This window comes from Kockovaella imperatae, assembly GCF_002102565.1.
Source record: "Kockovaella imperatae strain NRRL Y-17943 chromosome Unknown BD324scaffold_16, whole genome shotgun sequence".
In the NCBI taxonomy this organism is placed as follows: Eukaryota; Fungi; Basidiomycota; class Tremellomycetes; order Tremellales; family Cuniculitremaceae; genus Kockovaella; species Kockovaella imperatae.
The window spans coordinates 308,956-329,717 of NW_019028956.1; the positions used below are offsets into that span (position 1 = coordinate 308,956).

The 20,762-nt window shown below is 51.3% G+C and overlaps 12 protein-coding genes across 12 annotated transcripts; 7 read left to right on the top strand and 5 right to left on the bottom strand.

Annotated features, from left to right (window-relative positions):
• The first annotated feature begins 236 nt into the window (after window positions 1-236).
• BD324DRAFT_638074 (hypothetical protein) lies at window positions 237-1,410 on the top strand. The gene is made up of 6 exons (XM_022017080.1): window positions 237-373; window positions 416-557; window positions 610-744; window positions 816-953; window positions 1,005-1,087; window positions 1,146-1,410. Exons 1-6 carry the CDS (start codon window positions 339-341, stop codon window positions 1,357-1,359), a joined length of 747 nt encoding a protein of 248 aa, XP_021868313.1. The 5' UTR covers window positions 237-338; the 3' UTR covers window positions 1,360-1,410.
• A 264-nt stretch (window positions 1,411-1,674) lies between these two features.
• BD324DRAFT_638079 (TIP41-like family-domain-containing protein) lies at window positions 1,675-3,181 on the top strand. The gene is made up of 6 exons (XM_022017081.1): window positions 1,675-1,887; window positions 1,949-2,242; window positions 2,308-2,419; window positions 2,485-2,634; window positions 2,688-2,849; window positions 2,901-3,181. The coding sequence occupies exons 1-6, from the start codon at window positions 1,736-1,738 to the stop codon at window positions 3,138-3,140; spliced, it is 1,110 nt and encodes a 369-aa protein (XP_021868314.1). The 5' UTR covers window positions 1,675-1,735; the 3' UTR covers window positions 3,141-3,181.
• Window positions 3,182-3,227: 46 nt separating this feature from the next.
• BD324DRAFT_653721 (Homocysteine S-methyltransferase) lies at window positions 3,228-4,493 on the bottom strand (the record flags this gene model as incomplete). Its single annotated transcript, XM_022018695.1, has 3 exons — window positions 3,228-4,137; window positions 4,195-4,334; window positions 4,431-4,493. 3 exons carry the CDS (start codon window positions 4,491-4,493, stop codon window positions 3,228-3,230), a joined length of 1,113 nt encoding a protein of 370 aa, XP_021868315.1.
• A 150-nt stretch (window positions 4,494-4,643) lies between these two features.
• Window positions 4,644-6,078, top strand: BD324DRAFT_638092 (hypothetical protein). Its single transcript, XM_022017082.1, has 4 exons — window positions 4,644-5,052; window positions 5,106-5,592; window positions 5,649-5,729; window positions 5,783-6,078. The coding sequence occupies exons 1-4, from the start codon at window positions 4,742-4,744 to the stop codon at window positions 5,927-5,929; spliced, it is 1,026 nt and encodes a 341-aa protein (XP_021868316.1). The 5' UTR covers window positions 4,644-4,741; the 3' UTR covers window positions 5,930-6,078.
• On the top strand, window positions 5,904-7,592 carry BD324DRAFT_638096 (cyclophilin-like domain-containing protein). The gene is made up of 9 exons (XM_022017083.1): window positions 5,904-6,140; window positions 6,191-6,417; window positions 6,492-6,694; window positions 6,741-6,765; window positions 6,844-6,885; window positions 6,940-6,984; window positions 7,120-7,285; window positions 7,340-7,461; window positions 7,504-7,592. Exons 2-9 carry the CDS (start codon window positions 6,347-6,349, stop codon window positions 7,544-7,546), a joined length of 717 nt encoding a protein of 238 aa, XP_021868317.1. The 5' UTR covers window positions 5,904-6,140; window positions 6,191-6,346; the 3' UTR covers window positions 7,547-7,592.
• On the bottom strand, window positions 6,092-6,297 carry BD324DRAFT_584122 (hypothetical protein; the record flags this gene model as incomplete). Its single annotated transcript, XM_022013657.1, has 2 exons — window positions 6,092-6,138; window positions 6,189-6,297. Coding segments are annotated over 2 exons (156 nt in total), but the record flags the coding sequence as incomplete, so codon positions are not given.
• BD324DRAFT_595019 (mitotic checkpoint protein-domain-containing protein) lies at window positions 7,593-10,271 on the bottom strand. The gene is made up of 9 exons (XM_022013839.1): window positions 10,024-10,271; window positions 9,660-9,883; window positions 9,267-9,591; window positions 9,039-9,225; window positions 8,668-8,986; window positions 8,419-8,629; window positions 8,033-8,379; window positions 7,693-7,986; window positions 7,593-7,650 (listed from the first exon to the last, which is right to left on the bottom strand). The coding sequence occupies exons 1-9, from the start codon at window positions 10,142-10,144 to the stop codon at window positions 7,615-7,617; spliced, it is 2,064 nt and encodes a 687-aa protein (XP_021868319.1). The 5' UTR covers window positions 10,145-10,271; the 3' UTR covers window positions 7,593-7,614.
• A 30-nt stretch (window positions 10,272-10,301) lies between these two features.
• Window positions 10,302-11,881, top strand: BD324DRAFT_638102 (putative deoxyhypusine synthase). Its single transcript, XM_022017084.1, has 7 exons — window positions 10,302-10,577; window positions 10,629-10,855; window positions 10,910-11,105; window positions 11,160-11,372; window positions 11,427-11,471; window positions 11,516-11,596; window positions 11,645-11,881. Exons 1-7 carry the CDS (start codon window positions 10,377-10,379, stop codon window positions 11,726-11,728), a joined length of 1,047 nt encoding a protein of 348 aa, XP_021868320.1. The 5' UTR covers window positions 10,302-10,376; the 3' UTR covers window positions 11,729-11,881.
• Window positions 11,865-14,767, top strand: BD324DRAFT_638105 (kinase-like domain-containing protein). Its single transcript, XM_022017085.1, has 17 exons — window positions 11,865-12,178; window positions 12,219-12,258; window positions 12,310-12,328; window positions 12,375-12,395; window positions 12,453-12,502; window positions 12,558-12,650; window positions 12,697-12,796; window positions 12,843-12,932; window positions 12,980-13,289; window positions 13,328-13,444; window positions 13,485-13,728; window positions 13,774-13,846; window positions 13,884-14,113; window positions 14,162-14,260; window positions 14,301-14,339; window positions 14,378-14,584; window positions 14,627-14,767. The coding sequence occupies exons 1-17, from the start codon at window positions 12,073-12,075 to the stop codon at window positions 14,709-14,711; spliced, it is 1,923 nt and encodes a 640-aa protein (XP_021868321.1). The 5' UTR covers window positions 11,865-12,072; the 3' UTR covers window positions 14,712-14,767.
• BD324DRAFT_193290 (hypothetical protein) lies at window positions 14,710-16,142 on the bottom strand. The gene is made up of 2 exons (XM_022012137.1): window positions 15,847-16,142; window positions 14,710-15,779 (listed from the first exon to the last, which is right to left on the bottom strand). The coding sequence occupies exons 1-2, from the start codon at window positions 15,985-15,987 to the stop codon at window positions 14,817-14,819; spliced, it is 1,104 nt and encodes a 367-aa protein (XP_021868322.1). The 5' UTR covers window positions 15,988-16,142; the 3' UTR covers window positions 14,710-14,816.
• On the top strand, window positions 16,060-16,432 carry BD324DRAFT_193540 (hypothetical protein). The gene has a single exon (XM_022012139.1). The coding sequence runs from the start codon at window positions 16,144-16,146 to the stop codon at window positions 16,333-16,335; it is 192 nt and encodes a 63-aa protein (XP_021868323.1). The 5' UTR covers window positions 16,060-16,143; the 3' UTR covers window positions 16,336-16,432.
• BD324DRAFT_192992 (hypothetical protein) lies at window positions 16,432-18,925 on the bottom strand. Its single transcript, XM_022012136.1, has 5 exons — window positions 18,021-18,925; window positions 17,919-17,979; window positions 17,751-17,879; window positions 17,639-17,705; window positions 16,432-17,590 (listed from the first exon to the last, which is right to left on the bottom strand). Exons 1-5 carry the CDS (start codon window positions 18,766-18,768, stop codon window positions 16,760-16,762), a joined length of 1,836 nt encoding a protein of 611 aa, XP_021868324.1. The 5' UTR covers window positions 18,769-18,925; the 3' UTR covers window positions 16,432-16,759.
• Between the last annotated feature and the right edge of the window lie 1,837 nt (window positions 18,926-20,762).

A 20,762-nucleotide genomic window follows, 5' to 3' on the forward strand; every position in this document is an offset into this window, starting at 1 on the left:
GTGAGGGGCTGAGGTCCTGGTTCATGTGCATTTTGACGCGGACTCTCATGTGAATGTATCCTCCTGTGATTCTGTGAGAGCACAATAGCCATCTGCATGTAGCAATGCCTGGTTTTGTGTCGTATCGAGGAGGATCTCGATCACCAACGCTGACGGATTACGGGGCCTGTGAAACAAAGTGGCGCTTTCGACCGGATTTTAGTGGCAGGTCTGGGTTCTCTGATTCTGGCTTTTGACCTATCACTTTCCTTCTCGTCCATTGCACTGGTCTCTAGTCCTTATACCCTGTCATTCTCGGTCTCTCGATATCTAAGCTCAGTCATACAGGCTATACTTAGATGCCCACCGTCCTCATCACCGGAGCCAATCGAGGGTGAGTTCCCTGCATGGAAATTATGGCCAAATGACCATGAAGAATTGGGGCGGGCTTCGTCGAGGGGTACCTTGCCAAGGGATACACAGTCATCGCGGCAGCTCGGGATCCGAGTGCTGTCAAGACGAAAGATGGCGTCATTCCAGTCAAGCTTGACGTCTCGTCTCAGACAGATGCACTGGATGTAAGTACGCTTCACCGTTCTCGCGGTGCTGCCTCGCTCATCTGGTTTCGAGGCTGTCTCTGAGTTGCGATCGAAACATGGCCTCACAAGTATAGATATCATCATAGCGAACGCAGGTACACACGGGACGAATCAGAAGCTCAAAGACGTTCCTGCGTCCGTAATGCACGAGTGCTGGACTGTGAATGTGAGCTAATCTCGTCCCGCCGCGTCCGGCCCAAACTTCGTGTTGGAACTCACAATACGCATACCTTCCAGACACTTGGCCCACTTCTCCTGTATCAAGCTGTCTACCCTCTCATCCCACGTACTGGCAAGTTTGTCGTCATCTCCTCTTATCGCGGTATGATAGGACAGCAGCATGAGACACTGGAAGGGGCCTACGGACACAGCAAGGTGAGTGAAGTCGCTACATGTAATTAGAGGGTAGGCACGACGAAAACGCAGGCAGCGGTCAACTACATTGTCTCGAAATTGCATTGTGAAGAAGTATTCATCACGCTCGCATTGAATCCTGGATGGGTACAGACGTAAGCCGCTCCCATGCGCTCCTTCAACCTTCACTTATGTGCGTACATATACCCTCAGAGAGATGGGCAATCGGTCGGCCCAATTCGCAGGATTTGGCGAAAAGGCGCCTCAACAAATTCAGGATGTGATTGGTGAGGCTTGGCGGGAGGTGAAGGCGCAAGACAAGGGATGGACTCTGACTTCGGTACCTGGTCAATTCTTAGAGCCAATGATCAACTTGATTGACAAGAGTACTAAAAATGGCAACAGCGGCAAGTTTTTACAATGGTAGGTCGATAGTCGGGCGAAAAGGCCTCCGGGGTGACCACAATCAGGAACGGGACGGTATTTGGCTGGTAGATGAGTTTTGTGGCCTTTTGGAGGTCCCTAGTGCGTGACCATGCATGTATTTGAGATTAGCAAACGTCATCCGAATGATAAAGAGGTCCTAGACTGTCGTCCGGATACGCCCTTCCCTGCACAAACCTCCCCCAAGACTCCGTACCGCGTTCTCGGGTGTACTCGTAGACCGCCAGCGGGTCGTTCGGCATCCGCCCAAAAATTCCGGTCCCCGGTCAAGTGAGATTACTTCCACATCAAACCCCGACTCTCATCAACCTTTCTTCTCCCATCCAAGTCATTGTCAGAATACGACATTCAGCTCAAAAATGGCTGACGCTCATCCTGCTCGGTTGCAGACCCTCCCTTCCATGCCTCGCTTTACGCTCAAAAAGGACAAATACACCAATCGAATAGACGTTGAAAGATGGTCCATCACAGCTACGAAACGTCCCATCCTGAACGGAAAGGAGATTGATAGGTGAGCGGAGCGGTTCTCCAATTCTCATTCTCAAACATATTGATCAGATGTTCATCTTCAGTGCTGAGAAGAGATTCGGGCTACCCTTACCTGAAATGACATTTGGAAACAACTCGCTCGTCCTGATTTATGATCCAACATTGCCTTCGTCTTCCTCAACGTCAACGACGCGGTCGGTAAACACAAGAGGGTCTGACGACAACGCTGTCTCATCCGCAGGAGGGTCCAGTACCAACCAGAGGGTCGTCTTCGACGCTATGGAGGCCTTGCAAGGTGTCGCCGTAGGCGAAGGATGGGAAGAACGAGTGGGAGGAGGTGTCAAAGTGTCCATGGCAGACAAATGGAGCAAGAGTCGGTGAGTGTGTTTTTGGGGGAGCGAGAGCGTCAGAAATGATCGCTGCTGATCGCCTCCGCCCACAGGAGATCACCCTCCTTACTCAGCGATACACCTGTACCTGAGAAACCAGTCAGACCGCATGACTGGACATATTCCACTTGTTACCCCGGATCAAGCGCGCCACCCACCACCTCGGTGAGCCACCAGCAGCAATCCTCAAAAGCTAGCTTCGCCGATGCTCACGTTGTTACGTCTCTCAGGCATTTGCAAGTTCTTCCTCTCACTCCATCCCTCTGGAACTTTTGGCCCGCCGAGATCCCTCTCTCGACCAAATCCTCTACTACGAGGACGTCCCTCTATTTGAAGATGAGCTTCACGACCACGGCGGATCCATGTTGAACGTCCGGATCGTAAGTTTTGACCCTTAGGCACACTCGTTCAGCTTGGCTGACACTTCCCACAGCGAGTCATGCCTCATTGCTTGTTCATCCTTGCCCGACTATTTGTCAGGGTCGACAATGTTCTCTTTAGAATTCACGACGTCAGGGTTTACCATGCTTTCGGATCGAACGAGGTGATCAGGGAGGTATCGGGGTTGGAAGCAGACTATAAGGAGGTCAAAGCAGTGGGTTGTCTTTCAAATTTGAGATTTGACCCGCTGATTCACATTTATCAGCGCTTGATTAAACCGGAGGATCTGTCCCCTTTGACAGATCAGAATTGGGTCTCGGAGACTATGATGTCACTAGCTGCGAAGAGTGTAGACGAGCAGGGCAGGCCAAGACTGAGGTCTAGGATCACTGGCAAACCTTGGCCAGGTCTAGGCAGGAGGTGCGAGGTGTTGAGACTGGACAGCGTAGAGCGGGACATTATACAAGCTGGAGACAAGCTCAGCGATCTCAAAGTTAGTCAGTGACGCGCTGGCTACGCAAAGGTGCATCAAATTGATACTATATACTCTCTGTATATGTCATACTATGCGACTCATTCTTCGCTAGCTTGTTCAGTTCAACGAGTCGACTACTGCCCTGAGCTCCTTGATGTGTGCGAATGAAGACTCGCAGCATCCTCCCACGATCACTTGCTTCCACACGTCCCTCCCTAACCCATCTCTTGCCTCTTTCAGCGTCTTGATCGGGTTCGCGAGGCTCTCCGCCCAGATCTGGTGCGGCATATCTTCCTTCTTCAACTGATTGTTCTCATCGATGACTTTCCCACCGTCTGGGTACAAGACCATCGCCGTCTCTCCCTCTTTAACCTTCCCTTCTCCAGCTAGATCCACCAAAGCCTGCGTAAAATCTCGACACAGTCCAGAGATGTATTGGGGATGCGTACAGTTGATCCCCACCCCGTCGGCCGGTGAGCCACCTCTCGACTCAGGCCCACAAGCTGCAAGTACGATATCCCGAGGAGTGGGCCTGGGTTGATCGGGTATGGGGAGCGGGAACAAGCCATCCGTAAAAGCGCTGACGATCCAGAACTTCTTCCGGGCTGTGCCATTCGCTGCTAGCTGAGCCATCGCTCGACGGATGGCTATGATCTCATTGATCAGAGGTACAGTTTCGAAAGCAAGCCATTCGACAGATGACCATTCGGATGTCTTGGCGTATGTTGTCAGTCGCTCAAAATGCCATCGTTGGAGAGCTGAGATGCACTCCTCGTTGGCATCGTCATCATCGCGGGACGTGAGGCCGTACGGTGGCGGATACACTCCAGTGTATTCCTGTGCTGAGCCCAGCGTCGATCCGAAAGACCCCAGAGACAGGACGATACCTGTATGGCTGGGTAAGCGAGTGGATGATTTCTGACACTCGATGGCATCGTGGGCAATCTGAATACCCTTGGCGAATGTCTTGTCGAGGTCGACAGAAGGTCCAAAGTGGCTCTGAACACCTTCAATGGAGAGCTGATACCTGCAGACCTACCCGATCAGCACGGCGACAGACCGGCTAGACCAAGGGGGGACCCACGTATTGGTTCCTATGAGGTCAGAGCCTGCTTCTAGGAAACCTTGATGTACTTTGCGTACTCCATTAGGATCAGAGATGATCAGATCTGTACCCCAAAGAGGGTTCTGCACTTTCAGACCTTCGTCACGCAATGTCGAGCCCTGTAGTAATAGGCGTCAGAGCGATGGACCGTGAAGACACATAATGTAGACAAAGTTCAAACGGATGGACCTTATTGCAGTCGTATGAGCACTTACCATACCGCCATCGAATATCCTGACTCGGTCTCTGTCCATCGATGGACCAGCTGTGGTACTCATGGTGAATGCGCGAGCTGGCCGAGCCGTATTCTGGGCGCAGACTGCTCAATAGATAGGATGAAGCCGGAAGTAGAGTCGAGACAAGATGTGAAAATTCGGTCGCGAGTGGACTTTCGAGGTGGAGGTTGGTCCATATGCAAGGCTGATCAAGTTGTGTCTCCATTAGCATACTTAGGCCGACCGCAGATACTCTCAGAGTAAGAAGCGCATTGCCTTGGTGTCGAGATCGCTAGCCCGTCCGCATCACTATGACGACGCTCGATATCGGCCAACAGTGCTCGTCTTGCACGTTGATCGACTTCCTCCCTTTCACTTGCCCGACCTGTTCATTGGTTTTCTGCAAATCGCATATTCAGACGCATCCATGTCATGCTGTCGCGGGACCATCGAGAAACCCACCCAAGACCTTTCAAGTGATTGGTCCTGGCCGATGTGAGCGGGATGGATGTGATAAGCCGACTATCGAAGCTATTGGAGGAGTTGGCTCCGAGCACGCTGCAGGTGAAGGTATAGCTAGACAAGTCAGATGTAATGCTTGTGGTGGTGCATTCTGTACGGCGTAAGTACGAGACCATTGGTATCGCAATCAAGCTGAAGCGTTGAGATCGCTAGACACCGACAGCAAAAAGCACATTCATGTTCGGGGCCGAAAGACTATACAGTGCGTGAAGACGCGGCTGCGATCCGGAAATCCAGAGCGCAAGAAGTTCTCGAGAAGACCTTTCCGGGGCAAGCTGGCAAGACGATACCGAAGGTAGGACCCAAAGTAGACGATACAAGGATCAAGCCATCTTCACCACCTCGTTTACCTCCGAGTCTTCCGCCCGCTGCCTCGGCACCGTCACCTTCGGAACCTACAGCTGAGTCTGATCCCGGAGCCTCGTCTGGATCAGTCAGAGTCAAGACTCGCGCCGAGAAGATCTACGAGATACACATTCGAAAAATCAAGAGTCTGGCCAAACCTCTTGACAGCCGGCAGAGAGCCTCGGATGAAAGGAGATTCTTTGAGTGGTGTGTCGATCTATCTGGCAAGGGACTATCAGGTTGGAAGGCGACGGGCAAGTATGATGGCAAAGCAGAGAGATCATGGGCCAACTGTGTGAGTCCTTGACTTTCCTCTGAGCGTTCGGGTTGCAGAATTGACAGCCTATGCAGGATATACCGCTCGGTAAAGTCATAGATTTGCTCATCACTCAAACGAGAACCCCTCGAGGAATCACCTCTGACCCTTCCAATGTGAGCTTTCGAGAAGCGCAGTGGCAGGTTTGTCCCGATAACACCTCTCCTAGACTCTCGGCCTTCTGTGCCTTTCAGCGCTCCCTGATCAGCCACGTGCGATCATCCGAAGCGATCTCGCTAGTCCGGTCTCCTCAATTCCAGATGGTTGCCTTGTAGTCCTCGTTCGAGGTTTTCCGGAAAGGGACCATGATGCATGACGAGTTTCTCGATCCCATCCCGCGCCTGTCTCCCTCCCTCTCTCTCTCTCTCTCTCTCGCTCTCGCTCATCAGAGATCTGTCATTCTTCCTTAGCCCTTTCAAATGACAATGCAGTGTAGTGGTGATATGCGATGATGATACAGTGTGTTGAACCTCTCGACTCATTGACTCGATCTCTTGCCCTCCATGAATAAAACATGACGTCTCACTGCGAGTTGTCAGGGATTTCTTCTTTGGATGCACATCATTTCATCTCACCTTTTGGGTCATATTTCATGAAGGACAGCTTTGGCGCTGTTCTCAGCCTGGTGGTTGTGTAAAAGTATCCAGTGAGAGCGGTTGATACGAGTCGAACAATGATCCGCCTATGAGAGTTCCAAGGGGATCAGTCTTCTGTCTCCAGCCTCCGCAGCGGAATGTGCTGGAGAGCAGTCTTTGACTCACTTTCCCTTGACCTTGGCGGCCATGTTGACCTGTCAGTAGAGATGTCGATAGTCTGATAGCGAATACAGCTTGAGTTCCGACATTTCAAGCCGTGCGAAAACATACATGACGTGGCAGATTCACATTTTTTTTTTTGGATAAGACTCTCAGCGGATCCGACATTACGGGCGAGAGCAATAATGCTATTCTTCATAGCGGTAGATTGTCCAGCACTCCCAGTATGGCCTCATCTTCCTTGGACGCTCCGGCAGGAGTGACGAGACCAGTCGTGTTCTTCGATGTGTCCATTGGGGAGACTCACGCCGGGCGTATAAAAATGGGTGAGCCATATAGCTCCCTTGAACTACCACAGCTCACCCAGTGTAGAGTTATTCAGCGATATCACGCCAAAGTGAGCTCTCAAAGTCACCGAGAGAGAGCGAGCGAGAGAGAGAGAGAGAGCCATGGCAACACTGACATCTGACTATAGAACAGCGGAAAATTTTCGACAACTGTGTACGGGTGAACACAGGTCAGTACTGCTGATTTGCTCAGATTGTGGCCTTTGTTGACAAGTCGTGCACAGGGTGAATGGCGAGCCGCAAGGCTACAAACGAGCCATTTTTCATCGGTGAGTGATTATTCTAGACGGTAGATGAAGTGATAGCTCACGCTCTGCTTCAACAGAGTGTAAGTATCCTGCTTGACAACCCATCGCATCGATACCACAAATCGAATCAACGCAAAGTTGACCCCTTCCGCCTAGCATCCCTCAGTTCATGGTTCAAGGCGGAGACTTTGTCAGAAGTGATGGAACAGGATCATTCTCGATCTACGGTGCTCAGTTTGAAGATGAGAATTTCAACGTCAGACATACCGGTCCAGGGTTATTGAGCATGGCGAATTCAGGTAAAAACACGAATGGTTGTCAGGTGAGCTATACCTGCCAGCCAATTCAACCTAACCACCCTCCCACCCATCCACAGTTCTTCATCACTTGTGCACCGGCCGAATTCTTGGATGGAAAACATTGCGTCTTTGGAAGGGTCATTGAGGGTTTATTGACAGTCCGAAAGATTGAAAACGTCCCGACGGGTGCGAACAATAGGTAATTCAGATCGGGCTCTAAAGGGAGCTGACGTTGTAACAGACCAAAATTGACAGTCCGCATCACTGAATGCGGAGAAATGTAAAGTACTATACACCGCATAGGTCATGTATCATCAAATTCGCAGCGTCACCCCAAAGCAAATTCTATCATCTACTCTAATCCGACATATCCCGCGGCTCTGCCAATCTGCGGAGATCATCAGCTGTGACCTGAAGAAAAGTGACCCACCGTCGTCTTCTCAAACATCTCGGTGGTGATCTGAGCCAAGAATCCCGGAACACTCTGCCTCTCGACAATCCAGAAATGTCTAGTGTCCTCTAATCCCTTCGCCATCGCTCCAGTCATCTGCATGGTCCCGAAATGACCTTCTTGAGATGCAAATTTCAAAGTGAGACCCATTTTGCCTTTTGGAGCGTACATGGATGTTAAGCGGATATCCGCGCCGGATTCGTCGAATTTGATCCTCCAGCCGAGGAGCGAATAGACAGCTTCGAGGAACTCTTTGGATTTGTTGCCAAAGATCTGACACATGGAGTCAGCTTGGCTATACTAATTGACCGAAACACACCTCTTTTAATCTTAGTAATCGCTTTGCGTGACTCTGCTCCAACTCTTCCTTTTCCCTTTTTAGACGTTCATAGCTCTCTTGAGGAACCGTCGTTTCGCCATTGCTGCTGGACGAGCTTGAGCTCAATCTCTCCAGTAGAGCCTCATTCTCCCTTGTCAAAGCATCCAGCTGAGCCTTGCGTATGGCGTGTATCTTGGCCGCTGGGTTATTTCGTAATTCTAGGCACCGCTCTGAGTCGGGATTATACTCGCCAGAAGCCACCCGACGCATCAAATCGTTGACTTCGGCATCAAGTGTCGTATTTGCCGAGGTCAGTTCCGCAATGACCGTTTGTAAGGATGATAGTTCTGCTCGAGTGAGCCTAAACTTTGTCGCAATTCCCTCACCATCCTCCAGCCTCTCTGCTCTGGCCTGCGATTCCTCTAGATCAGTCTGCTTAACCAGTCCGGCTCCTTGAGTCAGGCGGGCTTCTACATCCCTCGAGTCTCTCGACATCCCGTCCAGCTCTGTTTTGTACGTCTTGAGAAGCTCCTCAAGCTGTCGAATCTTTTGAGACTGGTCGCCTGAGCTTGAGACGCCACCAGGCATCACAGGTCCCTAAGAAAGATGAGAAAACCCCTGAATCGTAGACTTACATCCTCGGCCAAACGTAAAGCCTCTACCTCCTTCTTTGCCAGAGCCTCATTCCTCTCGGCGACAACACGACCTTCCTTTGCCCACCGATATTCCCGCTCAAGCTCGCTGTTCCGCTTAGTGAGTTCCGCCAGAGCAGCTTGACTGCTACCTGACAAGCTGCCGAGTCTGTTATGGAGCGAGCGAATCTCTGCATCCTTCTCCGCGAGGCTGGCGCTGGCTTCTTTGTGCAGCGTGGTCAAGGCTTGAAGCCTCTGTTGCAAGGTGGTTGCATCTGCAGATGGCGAGGCACTGGCGGAGGTGAAATTGATGGTGAGCGAGCTTGGAGAGTGTCAGATCAATACGTATCCTCGTATCAGCCTCGAATACTTACTCCATATCCCTATGAGCCTTGCCTAATTGATCCCTCAGGCTGTGAATTTCCTCCTTGAGTGCCATCTCCGTGTCCTTGTGTGCTCGCTCCGTCGCATCCAGCTCCTTTCGCCGTTGTCGAGCTTCCTGAACCTCTGCTTTAAAACTATCATTCTCCTTTCTCAGACTTGACAGCGTCTGACCTTGCTCTACATGTTGTCAGCCGATGCTTTGAGCCTTCAAGGCTCACTCCTCAACGCTTCCCTCAGTTCCTTGTCCTGCTCATTCTCCCTGACTTCTTCGAGCTGGCCTCGACCAGCGGCTGCTCGGCGTTTCTCCTCTTCCAGTTGAATGGAGAGACCTTGTGCCCGTCTTTGAAACGTCTTCAGTCTCTCTTTTTCCTCTTCGGCCTCTTGAAGATGGCTTTCCAATAATCCGATTCGCGATTCCGAGCTGAGTGACAGGCTGGAGAACTTGACATTCAACTTGCTATGTTCTGATTGCAGCTTCTCCAGCGAATCAGACAACTTGAGGTTCTGCAGTCGAAGATCTTTGATCTGGACACCTAATCTCGACTACAGGGCGGCGCGAGTCAGTCTCCGACCGCGGGGCTCGAACATGTTCTTGTGCTGACGAGACTTACCCTCTCCTCGCCCCACTCCTTCTCTCTCTGCTCGCCCGTCTCTCTCTCATTCGTCTCGCCATCGAGTAAAATCATTCGTTCACTCTTGAGCCTCTCATTCTCTATTCTCTGCTCCTCCATCTGCTGCTCGTACTCGATGATTTTCGTCCTAGCCTCCAACAGGGATCGCTGAAGGGACGTCACGCTGGTCGATAATCGGGGTCCTGGGCGCCGAGAAGGTCCAGCTGAGATCAGGGTCAGTCCATCAAATGGCAATACGGTTTCCACGAGATCGATTTGACACGCGGGTGATAAGGCGATAGATCACGGGGCGCCAATTCGTAACAGATTGAATAACTCGGCGACTATGGCTACCGCAACTCACCAGTATCTGTCACTCCCGCTTCTGAGGCTGGCCTTTTGCCTAAAGCACTGGATGCTAGCGGCGTACTGATTGATGGAGAAGGTGAAAAGACCGAAGTCCCAGAGATCCTTCGACTGTGCATAGTGATTAGATTTGCTGTCGGGAACTGACAAGAGCTGCTGTTGTGGTCGATCGCAGGACGCGTGACTATCCAAGCTGCTATTGACTTTTCCACTTTGGGAAATTCTCGCAATGTCAATCCCAAAATTTCAAGTCCCAACTATCGACTCTTGAGATGCAGCGGAGACACATCACAAGACTCTGAGATACGCAACGACATCAACAAGGCACAGCTGATCACTTCATTCGTCAATATGTCTGAAGCCGGGCCATCCAATACAAATGCTCACGCTAGCGTCCTTACTCCCTCGGAAGCTATCCCGCCTAATGCCGTTCATATCCATGGACCGGACTTGTCAGATCCCATAGACCTGGTTGACCTTCTAAAGAGCTATGAAAAGATCGGTTTCCAAGCGACTGGCTTAGCGAGAGCTATCCAGATTGTGGAAAAGATGGTGAGCTCATGACGGCAGGAGCGAACACGTCTCGAGCTGACCATTCACCAGCGAGTTCAACGATCAAACGCTGAAGAGCCCTTGACGTTGTTCTTGGGTTACACGTCGAATCTGATCTCGTCGGGTCTCAGAGAGGTCATCAAATTTCTTGCCAAGTACAAGCTGGTCGACTGCATCGTCACCACCGCTGGAGGGATCGAAGAGGACTTTGTCAAGTGCTTAGGACCAACGGTCCTTGGAGATTTCGAGCTGGACGGAGCGAGCTTGCGAAAGAGAGGGTGAGCGATCATACTGATCTCAGGATCATCTTGTCTCGTCTGAGAGTCTCGCAGGCTGAACCGTATTGGCAATCTATTGGTCCCGAATTCAAATTACTGCAAGTTTGAGGATTGGATCTTGCCAATACTCGACAAGATGGTGGAGGAACAAGAAGGAGAGCCAAAGGCAAAGTGGTCACCCAGCTCCGTCATCAGACGTTTAGGGAAAGAGATTGATAATGAGGATAGTGTCTACTACTGGTGTTATAAGGTCAGTGATATTGCAGGCTGAGGAGAATGAAATACTCAACCTTGTTCGACGCAGAATGACATTCCCGTCTTCTGTCCAGCTTTGACAGATGGTTCACTCGGTGATATGATCTACTTCCACACGTACAAGGCCAGTACACCACTTTCGATCGATATCGTTCAAGATATTCGCTTGCTCAATGATATGAGTATACATGCCAAGAAAGCCGGTATGATCATCCTGGGAGGAGGGGTGTCGAAGCATCAAATCGCCAATGCCATGTTGTTTGTGCGTCGATTTCGTTACCAGTCCACATAAAGGTTGAGCTGACTGATTATGCAGAGGAACGGGGCAGATTATGCCGTATACATCAACACCGGTCAGGAGGTAAGTTTAGGCTTGATGCAGATTTCAGGCTCATCACTTTGCAGTATGATGGCTCGGACTCCGGTGCTAGACCAGACGAAGCGATATCGTGGGGCAAGATTCGGGCCGGTGCTGAGAGTGTCAAGGTCAGATAGTTCAAAGCACGGAAGGTGCTGAGACTGACTCGACTCTAGGTATATGCTGATGCTACGCTGGTGTTTCCATTGATCGTAGCCGCCACATTCGCCAAGGCTCGCTGGAGTACGGAGAAGGCTTGAGGTGTCTCTCAGTATGACAGCGTATACGATTGTCCCCATCTCATTGCGTTCAGTGTTGTACTCATACTCAAGCCATAGCATTTGCATGCATTTATACGGATCTGCGGCCGAGCAGATCACCTACATGTACCCCTGATGCAGAATCCATTCAGCCGTTGTCGCGTCTCGGAATTCCATTTGACCTTTGCTTACATGTGTCTTTCATTGTTGCTTCTGCATCGTGTATATGTGGTCGTATCCTTCATCGTCTTGAGTGGATCTTTCCTTCATATACCCCTCCAGACTGCATTTTCTCCTTCCCTGCCGCCGTCCGCCACCTGGTGCGAGCTACGTCCTCTCAGACCATGGCGCAACGATCTGCAGCTATCCGAATTACAAAACCGCCAGATTCTCCTGGATCCAAGGGCAAGCAAGCGAGCACTCCTCCGAAGGAAAAGGAGCTAAGAAATGGTAGATCCTGCTCATCTACTTCTTGTGCTGAAGCTCGTAGACAAGTCGCAGAGGCTGTGCAGGAACATTACGCTTTACGAGTGAGTTGTACCATCGAGATCTGAATTTGCTAACTGACTGTTCCTCGTCAGCCAATGCAGGACGCCCAATGTGAGCTCTCCCAAGAGAGTCTTTGGACTCGCTGACTCATCTGCAGTGTCCATTCTACCACCCACCGGTAAGTTGAGCTGCACAGAGCGCGTGGTCCGCTGCTTCGGCTGACACGACCCCTCAGAAGTCTGATCAGCTCGAAGCATCCAGTACGACTACCGTGGTAGAAAGCAGGTGAGTGACTGTTCCTTGTTGCGAGCTTTGGTTCCGTTCTAACGATACATGGCAGTCCTACCAAGGTCAATGAGCTGAAGGCCTCGCACCTGCAAGCACCTGTCTTCGTTCCAAAAGCTTCTGCGCCTGTTTTCAACGTGTCTCCTACGTGAGTTACCGGTGGCATCTACACCATCGCTGACAGCCTGGGCCAGTCTGTCCACGCCAGCTCTGCAAGCGCCCCGATCCCCTGGTCCTCAGCTATCACATGTAGCGCCAGAATGGAATCAGGAGAGCTACGCCGGAGCTTCTCAGGTCAGTGAATGAGCTTACAAATCGGCTCGGACTGATATCTCCCCAGATGCAGCATGAATACGAAGATCCAGCTTATGACTATGATACCTTGGCTGCAGGAGCAATGTACATGCCTCAACAGCCTCTTCGCCCGCCCGTGAGTGCTCCGCTGTCGGCGCGGAACTGACTCGTTCCGTTTCTCAGATCGACTACCACCTCTACACCGCACCTATGCCATATGTTTCAAACCCGCCTCTCGGTCAAAATCCCTTACATTCATTCTTCATCCCTGACGATCTTCGACGCATGTTCTTAGCCCGCCTGGAAGCACTCAAATGGAAACCTAATGTTCCACCTCATCCTCCACCTCCAGCTGAACTGGGTGTGTATCATGATCTTGTGCCTCTGGAATCAGTCAGACCTACCAGTAGTAGAGTATATGGCCACCCAGCGCCTGTATACAGAGCTATGAGCACCGTTGATGGGAATGTGTACCTTTTGAGGCGGATCGAAGGTGAGCAACCTGGAGGATGTGGAGGCTGATGAAGTCAGGCTTCCGAGTTACGAGCGAAGCTGCATTTGCCGCTCTGGATACGTGGCGCCGGCTCAGACATCCAAATATAGTGACGTTGCGAGAGGCATTCACCACGAAGGCGTTTGGCGATAACTGTGGGTCGGTCAAAAAGGGCTCTGCCGCTGATCACCTCAGCGCTCGTGCTCGTTTACGATTTTCACCCGAATGCCACCACCCTGTGGGATGAACACTTGAATCAGAATGCGGAGTCTGCTCCTAAGCTACCACATACAGCCAGGAGACAGGGCATGCCTATCAATGAGCGTCTGTTGTGGTCCTATGTTACCCAGATAGCGAACGCTCTCAAAGCAATTCACAGTTCCGGTTTGGCAGCCAGGGCTCTCGATCCCAACAAGCTGCTTCTGACCGGCAAGAACAGGTAAGCAGGGGGTTCCGATCGGGCTCGAGTGCTCATCTTGATTAGGGTACGGCTGAATGGCGGGGGAATCCTTGATGTCTTATCATTTGACCCCAGCACTCCTCCTGCAGCGTATCAAGTGAGCACGATCAGCGGTCCGCACTAACCTTTGCTAGGCCGAAGACATGATCTCCTTTGGAAAATTGATATTATCCATGGGTTGCGAATTCTATCAACCGGGTCACCATCCCGCTCAAGCCATTGATCATCTTGAGAGAGTGTACTCGCCAGACGTCAAGAACCTTGTCATCTTCCTCCTCGGCAAACCTGGTCCATATAAGACATTCGACGAAGTTTTGCACATGATCGGGCCGAGGATCCTGAACGAGCTCGACGCGTTGCAATTGTAAGCAGGCAATCCAAGACTCCGTTCTGATGCGCTTCTTTTTCAAAGCTATAACGACTCGCTCGAAGATGAGGCCATGAGGGAGATGGAGAATGGTAGGATCGTCCGGGTACTGTCAAAAATGGGCTTTGTCAACGAGCGGGCTGAGTGAGTGACGAATGCATTTGCGGGCTGACTTTATCAACAGATTCGAGTATGACCCACGTTGGGCAGATACCGGCGACAGGTGAGAACTTCCCTTCTCATTCGTCACTGACATGGCAGATACATAATCAAGCTGTTCCGAGATTATGTTTTCCACTCTGTCAGCCCAACTGGCGCTCCTGTACTCGACTTGTCCCACGTCATAACATGCCTGAACAAGCTCGATGCGGGGCTCGACGAGCGGCTAATGCTCGTCTCAAGGGACGAGAGGTCTTGCTTGGTGGTGACCTATCGGGAGATCAAGTCGTGTATCGAGGCTGCCTACACGTGAGTATGTCTGGGTGATGACTCCCTGACATTGCTTCTCAGCGATCTTCGCAACGCCGGAGACAAACTTCCTACAGGAGCCATGGGAGCGATGGGTATCTCGCAGCGTGCAATGGGATCATCTTGAGAGTTGAGGGGTCAGAAACTGAGAAAAGACCAAAAACACTGGCAAACATGCAAAAAAAAAAGTTTTTACAGTAAGAACAGAAAGACTGGCCCTTGTCTCGTGAAGCTAGTCGCCTCCATCCTCCTCCTCCTCCTCTTCTCTTCTGATCTGATCAGCGAGACGCTGTCGCTCAGATTGACGCATACGGAGCAGAGTCATACTTTCGAACTCGTCCTCTTTCGCCCTTTTAGCGCGTTCAGCATCCTTGCTAGCCTTGTGAGAAGCCAGCAAATCTGCCATTGTCGTGCCGCCGTTGCCCAACTCTGGCGCAGAGCCAAATGAAGGCGGTAGATTACGCAAGGTCCCATTCGTCGCTGATGATGGAATGTCTGCGTGATGTGTCCCCGTGCCATTCAGTGGACGATCCTGACCCTGGTTTGATGCCCACTCGATCCAGGATGGAGTTTCGCCTTTGAGCCAGCGGACCTTGATGCCTTGGTCCAAATGTTGAGCAGAATGCTCGATTTCTCCATCGACGTGATCCTGCCAACATGCCCAACATCCACCCCAGTTACCAGAACTGAATTCCACCACTGCTTTCTTTCCTTTGCCTTTCTTTTTCTTCCTTCCGCCTCCCCCTACATCCGGTACAGGGGCCGGTGGATCTTTCAAGATGAGATGGGCTATGGGACCGTATCTTGATTCGAGGATCGATTGGAGGGAGGAGGAAGACGAGGGAACAGTGGAAAGCGGTGGGAAAGTGAGGATCAACGTTAGGTCGTCCGAGGTGATTTTAGGTGGAGGAGATGAAGCATGACCATTCGTCTTGGTCGAGGAAGGTTGAGAAGACCGAGATGGACCGGCTTGAGCTGAGGAATCTGTGAAAGTAGTGGCTCCATGGGTAGAGCTCCCGTTCGACTGCTTAGCCGTGACTGCCGCTGCCGCCGAGGCAGCGGCTGCTCTTCTTTGAGCTTCCTCCAACATTTTCTTCCCGGCCTCCTTGATCTCCTCTTCTTCAGCTTGTTCTCTCCTCCTCTGGACCTGTTCTACTTTTGCCTTTTTAGCATTCTCTTCGCGCGCATTGAGAGCCTGAGATTGAAGGCGAGTCAGCCAAGGTAACAAAGTCTAAAGTGCCAAAGAAAACCCTAGCACTCACATCGACCATCTCTCTTCGTTTCTTATCCAATTGCTCATACTTTGCCCTCTTACGTCTATCGTCTTCAAGTTTCGTATCTAGGTAATTCCGTTTCGCATTGTCCATCAAGATCTCGGAAGACACAGTGATCTTTCGAAACATGATCACTGGGCAAAGCGGAACAAAAAACACAGCGTCAGCGATCTGCTAACCCAACGTAGAAGGATCATAGCTTTTGTCTTTATGTAGGATGGGAAAGGTCCGCGCTTGCTACTCGCTCGATCACTCACCTGCTTCTGCAGACTGATTCTTGTCTGGATGCCATTTCAACGACAGCTTCCTGAATGCCCTCGTGATGTCCTTCTGGGATGCTCCGATATCCAACTCAAGGACTTTATATGGATCCAGAGCGAGCTCTTCATCGTTGAGCAAAGGGGCCATGTTGGCCAGGTCGGCGTACGAGCCCAGCGAGATCAATGGCTTGCAGATCGAGTAGAGTGTGGAAGGTAGCTGCGGGTCGAGCTACGACGACACGACAAGTGTCGGTTCACCGTCCAATATAGAAGAAGTAACTTGAAAAACAACAGAAATGAAAAAAAGTCAAATCCATCGGATTTTTCGCCACTGGCCACTGGCTGATAATGCACTGTCTCTGGCATGAATGAAATCTACTCGTACAAAACTGGCTACTCTCTGTCTGGCTGTCCTTGATGTCTCTTTGTATGTATTTACAAAACGTTGTGGTGGTGTGAGTGTGATGTGATTTGTAAGGATGATTCGATGCTCGGTACGTAGAAATAGACAGATTATGTGCGCTTCCCCTCCCTCGATGTGTGCCACAGGGCAGCACACAATGCTTCGCCTTTCCGTCACCTGAAGAATCCCCGCGGGCCCACGAAACCAGCTGAAACGATCCTTTTAGCGTCTCAATCCTCTACCCGGCTGGATCCGACTCACTCGACAGAGGCACAGATGCCGTTGTACTGGATTTACCGGTCGACAAGGCAGGAGGAATAGGGTCCGTGAAGATGTTTTTGACTCGAGGAGCGTATAGAGAGACGTTGGGAGATGTAGGAGCGGGATACAAATGGCTTGTGGAAGAAGTCGGTGGGCGGGACGTACTTGAAGGAGCGCCAGACGATGAGTAAAGCGCTGAATGGGGTTGAGGTTGAGGTTGAGGTAGGGACGGATGACGACCATACGAAGATGATTTTTGTTGCTGCTGAGCATTCGAAGATGACTTGTGTGCACTGTTGGTTGACTGATCGTAGGTCGTTCCGGGGTTGACCCATGAACGATACGCGTAGGAAGAAGATGGTTGCGAAGGCTGAGCAGACTGCGTGGCCGTTGTTGGTCCGTTGTGATTGACGATCCATGGCTTAGAGTAATCATCCGGTACACGCTCAGGACGGTTGGTGGTACGCGAAGGTCGTCGATGTCGAGGGGGAGGCGACGGAGATCTCTTTTCGATCTTGACAACCATACGTGCCAGTTCCTGTTTCGCCGCATGTGTTCCGATACCCGTCACATCGATAGGCAGGTCCCTGCGGACGCGCTTGGAGTCAGGATCCACTCGAACGAGTTTCTCTTCATGTGTTGACAATAGATGCTCGTTGTAGATTCTCCAACCACCTCCGCCTCGACCATCGCGCATATTGGGGTACTCGTTGGGACGACGTTTGAGCGCATTGTGCTCTTGGTCGAGTCGTCCGAGCTTGAGATCGATCTCCTTGGTCATCTCTTGAGCTAAACGATCGCATTGTTTCTATCACGGGCATCAGCATGGACAGACAGGCAAACCGGACACCCTCACGGTCCAATTGACATGGGCTTGCCGACGCTCGTGCTGTCGCACGTGGTCCAAGTCCTGAAGAATCGCCCTGGATAAATCAGCAAGAGCCCCATCAGGCATCGCCGTGCCTCACTCATGTCTCGCCTCGAGCTGAGCTGTCTTGCGCTTGTATCGCCTCTCAAGCTCCTGCAGCATCCAGGCGAGCTGAGGATGACTTTCATTGGTGATCATCTCGAGCTGCTTGTCAAGGAGAATAATGGCCCTTGGGACGGTGAGCATGGCCTTACGCACACCGACTCACTCATCAATCAAAGCGTGTCGCTCCTTTTGTTTTGCAACGGCAATTGGATCATCTGGATCCACTGGAAGGGATGAGACACAGACCCGCGGTAGACACACTCACCCTCTCCCTTCTTCAACCACTTTCGCTTCTTTCTCGGAGCACGCTTTGGCAGACCGGACTCCAATTCCTCTTCAACCTTTCCCTCGCGCGTATCATGATCCTCTTCGCCTTCCTGCGGCACAACGGCATCGCCTTCGACCTCGGCAGCATCACTCCAGCCCGCCACTCTTTCGCCCACGCCGCTCTCTTTGTCCCTTTTGTCATACCCTCGCGCGTCCTCCGCTTCAGGCGTCAAGTCTGATTCGTTCCCTTCTCCAATCTCAATCATATTCTGAGTTTTTCGTTTCTTGCCCGATCCGAAACGCAGAGAGATGGTTACGGGTCCGCCGGGTTTTGGCTGATCCGTCTCGTTCCCATCGACCGATTTCGGTTCGTAGTCTCCTCCATCGCTCATTTGATCATCATCGAGACTCTGTTGTGATCCACTGCGGACACCGTCTTGATCTATTTCAATCTCCGACTCCCCTTCATCTTCTCCCTCAGACGCACGAGACGTTTTCATTCCAGAGGATAATAACGGCACACCGTCTACCGGTTTCTTCTCTGGCGATGTAGACTGTCTCGTCCTTGAACGAGTCGAGTGTGACGTCGAAGACGAGGCGTTGGTTGGAACAGGTGATGACAACCCAGCGCCGAGTCTTCTGGTCGGATATGCTCTTGCCGATCGTCTGGACCGTGAATCAGATGGTGACCCGTCCGACAGTCCTATAGCGGGCGTCCTCGGTGAGAGCACGGTCGATGTCGACATGATCGCGGCAAGAGCGCGCACAGACACTATAAACTATCTCTCGTGTGGATGCTCGCCCTCTTGATGATTGAGTGGAAGTAGAACGTGATCCAAATAATCGGGAAGGAAGAGCGTGTGCGTGATATGGGAAGTCGTGTGTCAGGTGATAGAGTTTGGGATTTGGCTGGGCGAGAAGAGTGTTTTTTGTCAGTCCAGCAGTTCCGTTGTCATGTGAGTGTCCATCGTGAATGGAAGAAGGAGACAAGGAAGTAGTGATGAGAGCAATGCCGTGCTCTATCTGAGTGAATGGAATTGAGTCGTTGATTGAATGGATGGATGGAATGAACAAGGAACCACCAGGTTCTGTTGCCGAAGCAGCAGCGACAGTGGCACGCACTGGGAAGCTGATCCCCCTTTTTAGGCCCGTTTTTTCTCCCTCCCTTCGATGCAAATTTTACGTAACGTGGCTCAGCAGCCGGGGCGGCGTTCGCGGGGCAAAGATGATGTGTTTAGACAGAGTTTGAGGCGTTTTACGGGATAATGTTGGAATATGTGGTAGAGGCAGGGGTCCCGGGGGGAGGAGGGAGGTTCAGAAGGATCAAGGCACATGAGAGAGTGATGGTCTACGATGGCATCTGCCAATCCGAGACCGACCAGACTGGGATGTGTGTTTGGGTACCAAGGGGGTATCTTCCCACCCAAAAACCCCGGTTGAACGGGCTGGAATGATAATGATAAAATGATGCCGTTTTGAGAAAATGAAACAAAATGATTAAATTCCCGAAATCGACCACGTGGGGGAAGGGGGGCTGCTGGGAAGATCAGAAGAAGGGTAAGAAGGGAGGCGGCGGGGCGGCGGTGAGGTAATAGGATGGGCAGTGGCAGGTGAGGGAGGGAGGGAAGTCGTCGTGATGATGACTTTGTGAACCGAAGGAATGCTTCGACGAAGGATTGGACAACGAGTTGGGAATGTTATTGCCCAGTGAACCCAAATTTCACTGCCAAGAAGAAAAGAAAGGTGGACACCTCCACTCGTCCCCTACCCAGGCCCATTTTCATTGCCGAACCGTGCTCCGACTCAGTCCCCCTTTGGCGTCTTTCGTGTAGAGACAACAGAGTAGATGAGCGGGACGATGGAAGATCGGTCTGCGATACGTGGAGTACTCTTTTGAACGACACGAAAAGAGATTATCGGTCCCTCGGGACCATGGACAGAAACCAGGCAATCCGAGGTACAAGAGAATACACGCCCCTTATTCGGAGAGGAGAAACTCACCTGATGATCACTTTTTGCGTGGCGAGCGGGATGTTGCCTCCTGTATACATAGCGAGTCAGCACAGTACACGAGCATGTTGAGATCTTTGCCGAGAATTTATGCTGAAAGCTATAGAACTATGTATTTTGGACAATGAACACCAAAATAGACATCAGGTGAAAAGCATCGGAAGCAAGGTAGAACCCCGAACGCGAGAAGTTGTGTCAATAGTGTGTTGGCAGAAGGAAACGTGGAGGGACTGGGTACAGGTGAGTACTGTAGCGTGTCCACTTGGTAATGCGCCCTCTCGTGGCCCGCAGCATGAAGGATTTGTATGATTCCCACTGCTTCGAAAACAGACCCAAAACTCACCGTTTGACTGTGTTTTCCGGGCGTCGTCTGACCGATGGGTGAAAGACGACAGAAGAAGTGCAATGATAGGACACAGTGTGCCAGTGTAGCTCCAGACAAGACAACGGTGCTTGTTGCTGTTGCGCAGGCACTCTTGGTCTGTTGGAATCGATGACTTTGTATAGTCACAAAATGATGTGGTGGTGAACAAGAGGATCGTCAATCCAAAGGAGGAGTGCGATGAGAGCAGATTGCCGGGGTTTTTTTTTCTCTCTCTGCTTTTCTTTTCTTTCTCTCCTTGAGTTCATTTCACGGAATTGGGGGGGGGGGGAGGGGAGATGTATCTGATTAGAAATGGGGTTAATGACTGACTATCTCGGATTAACAAACTTTCTAATGAGACTCTGG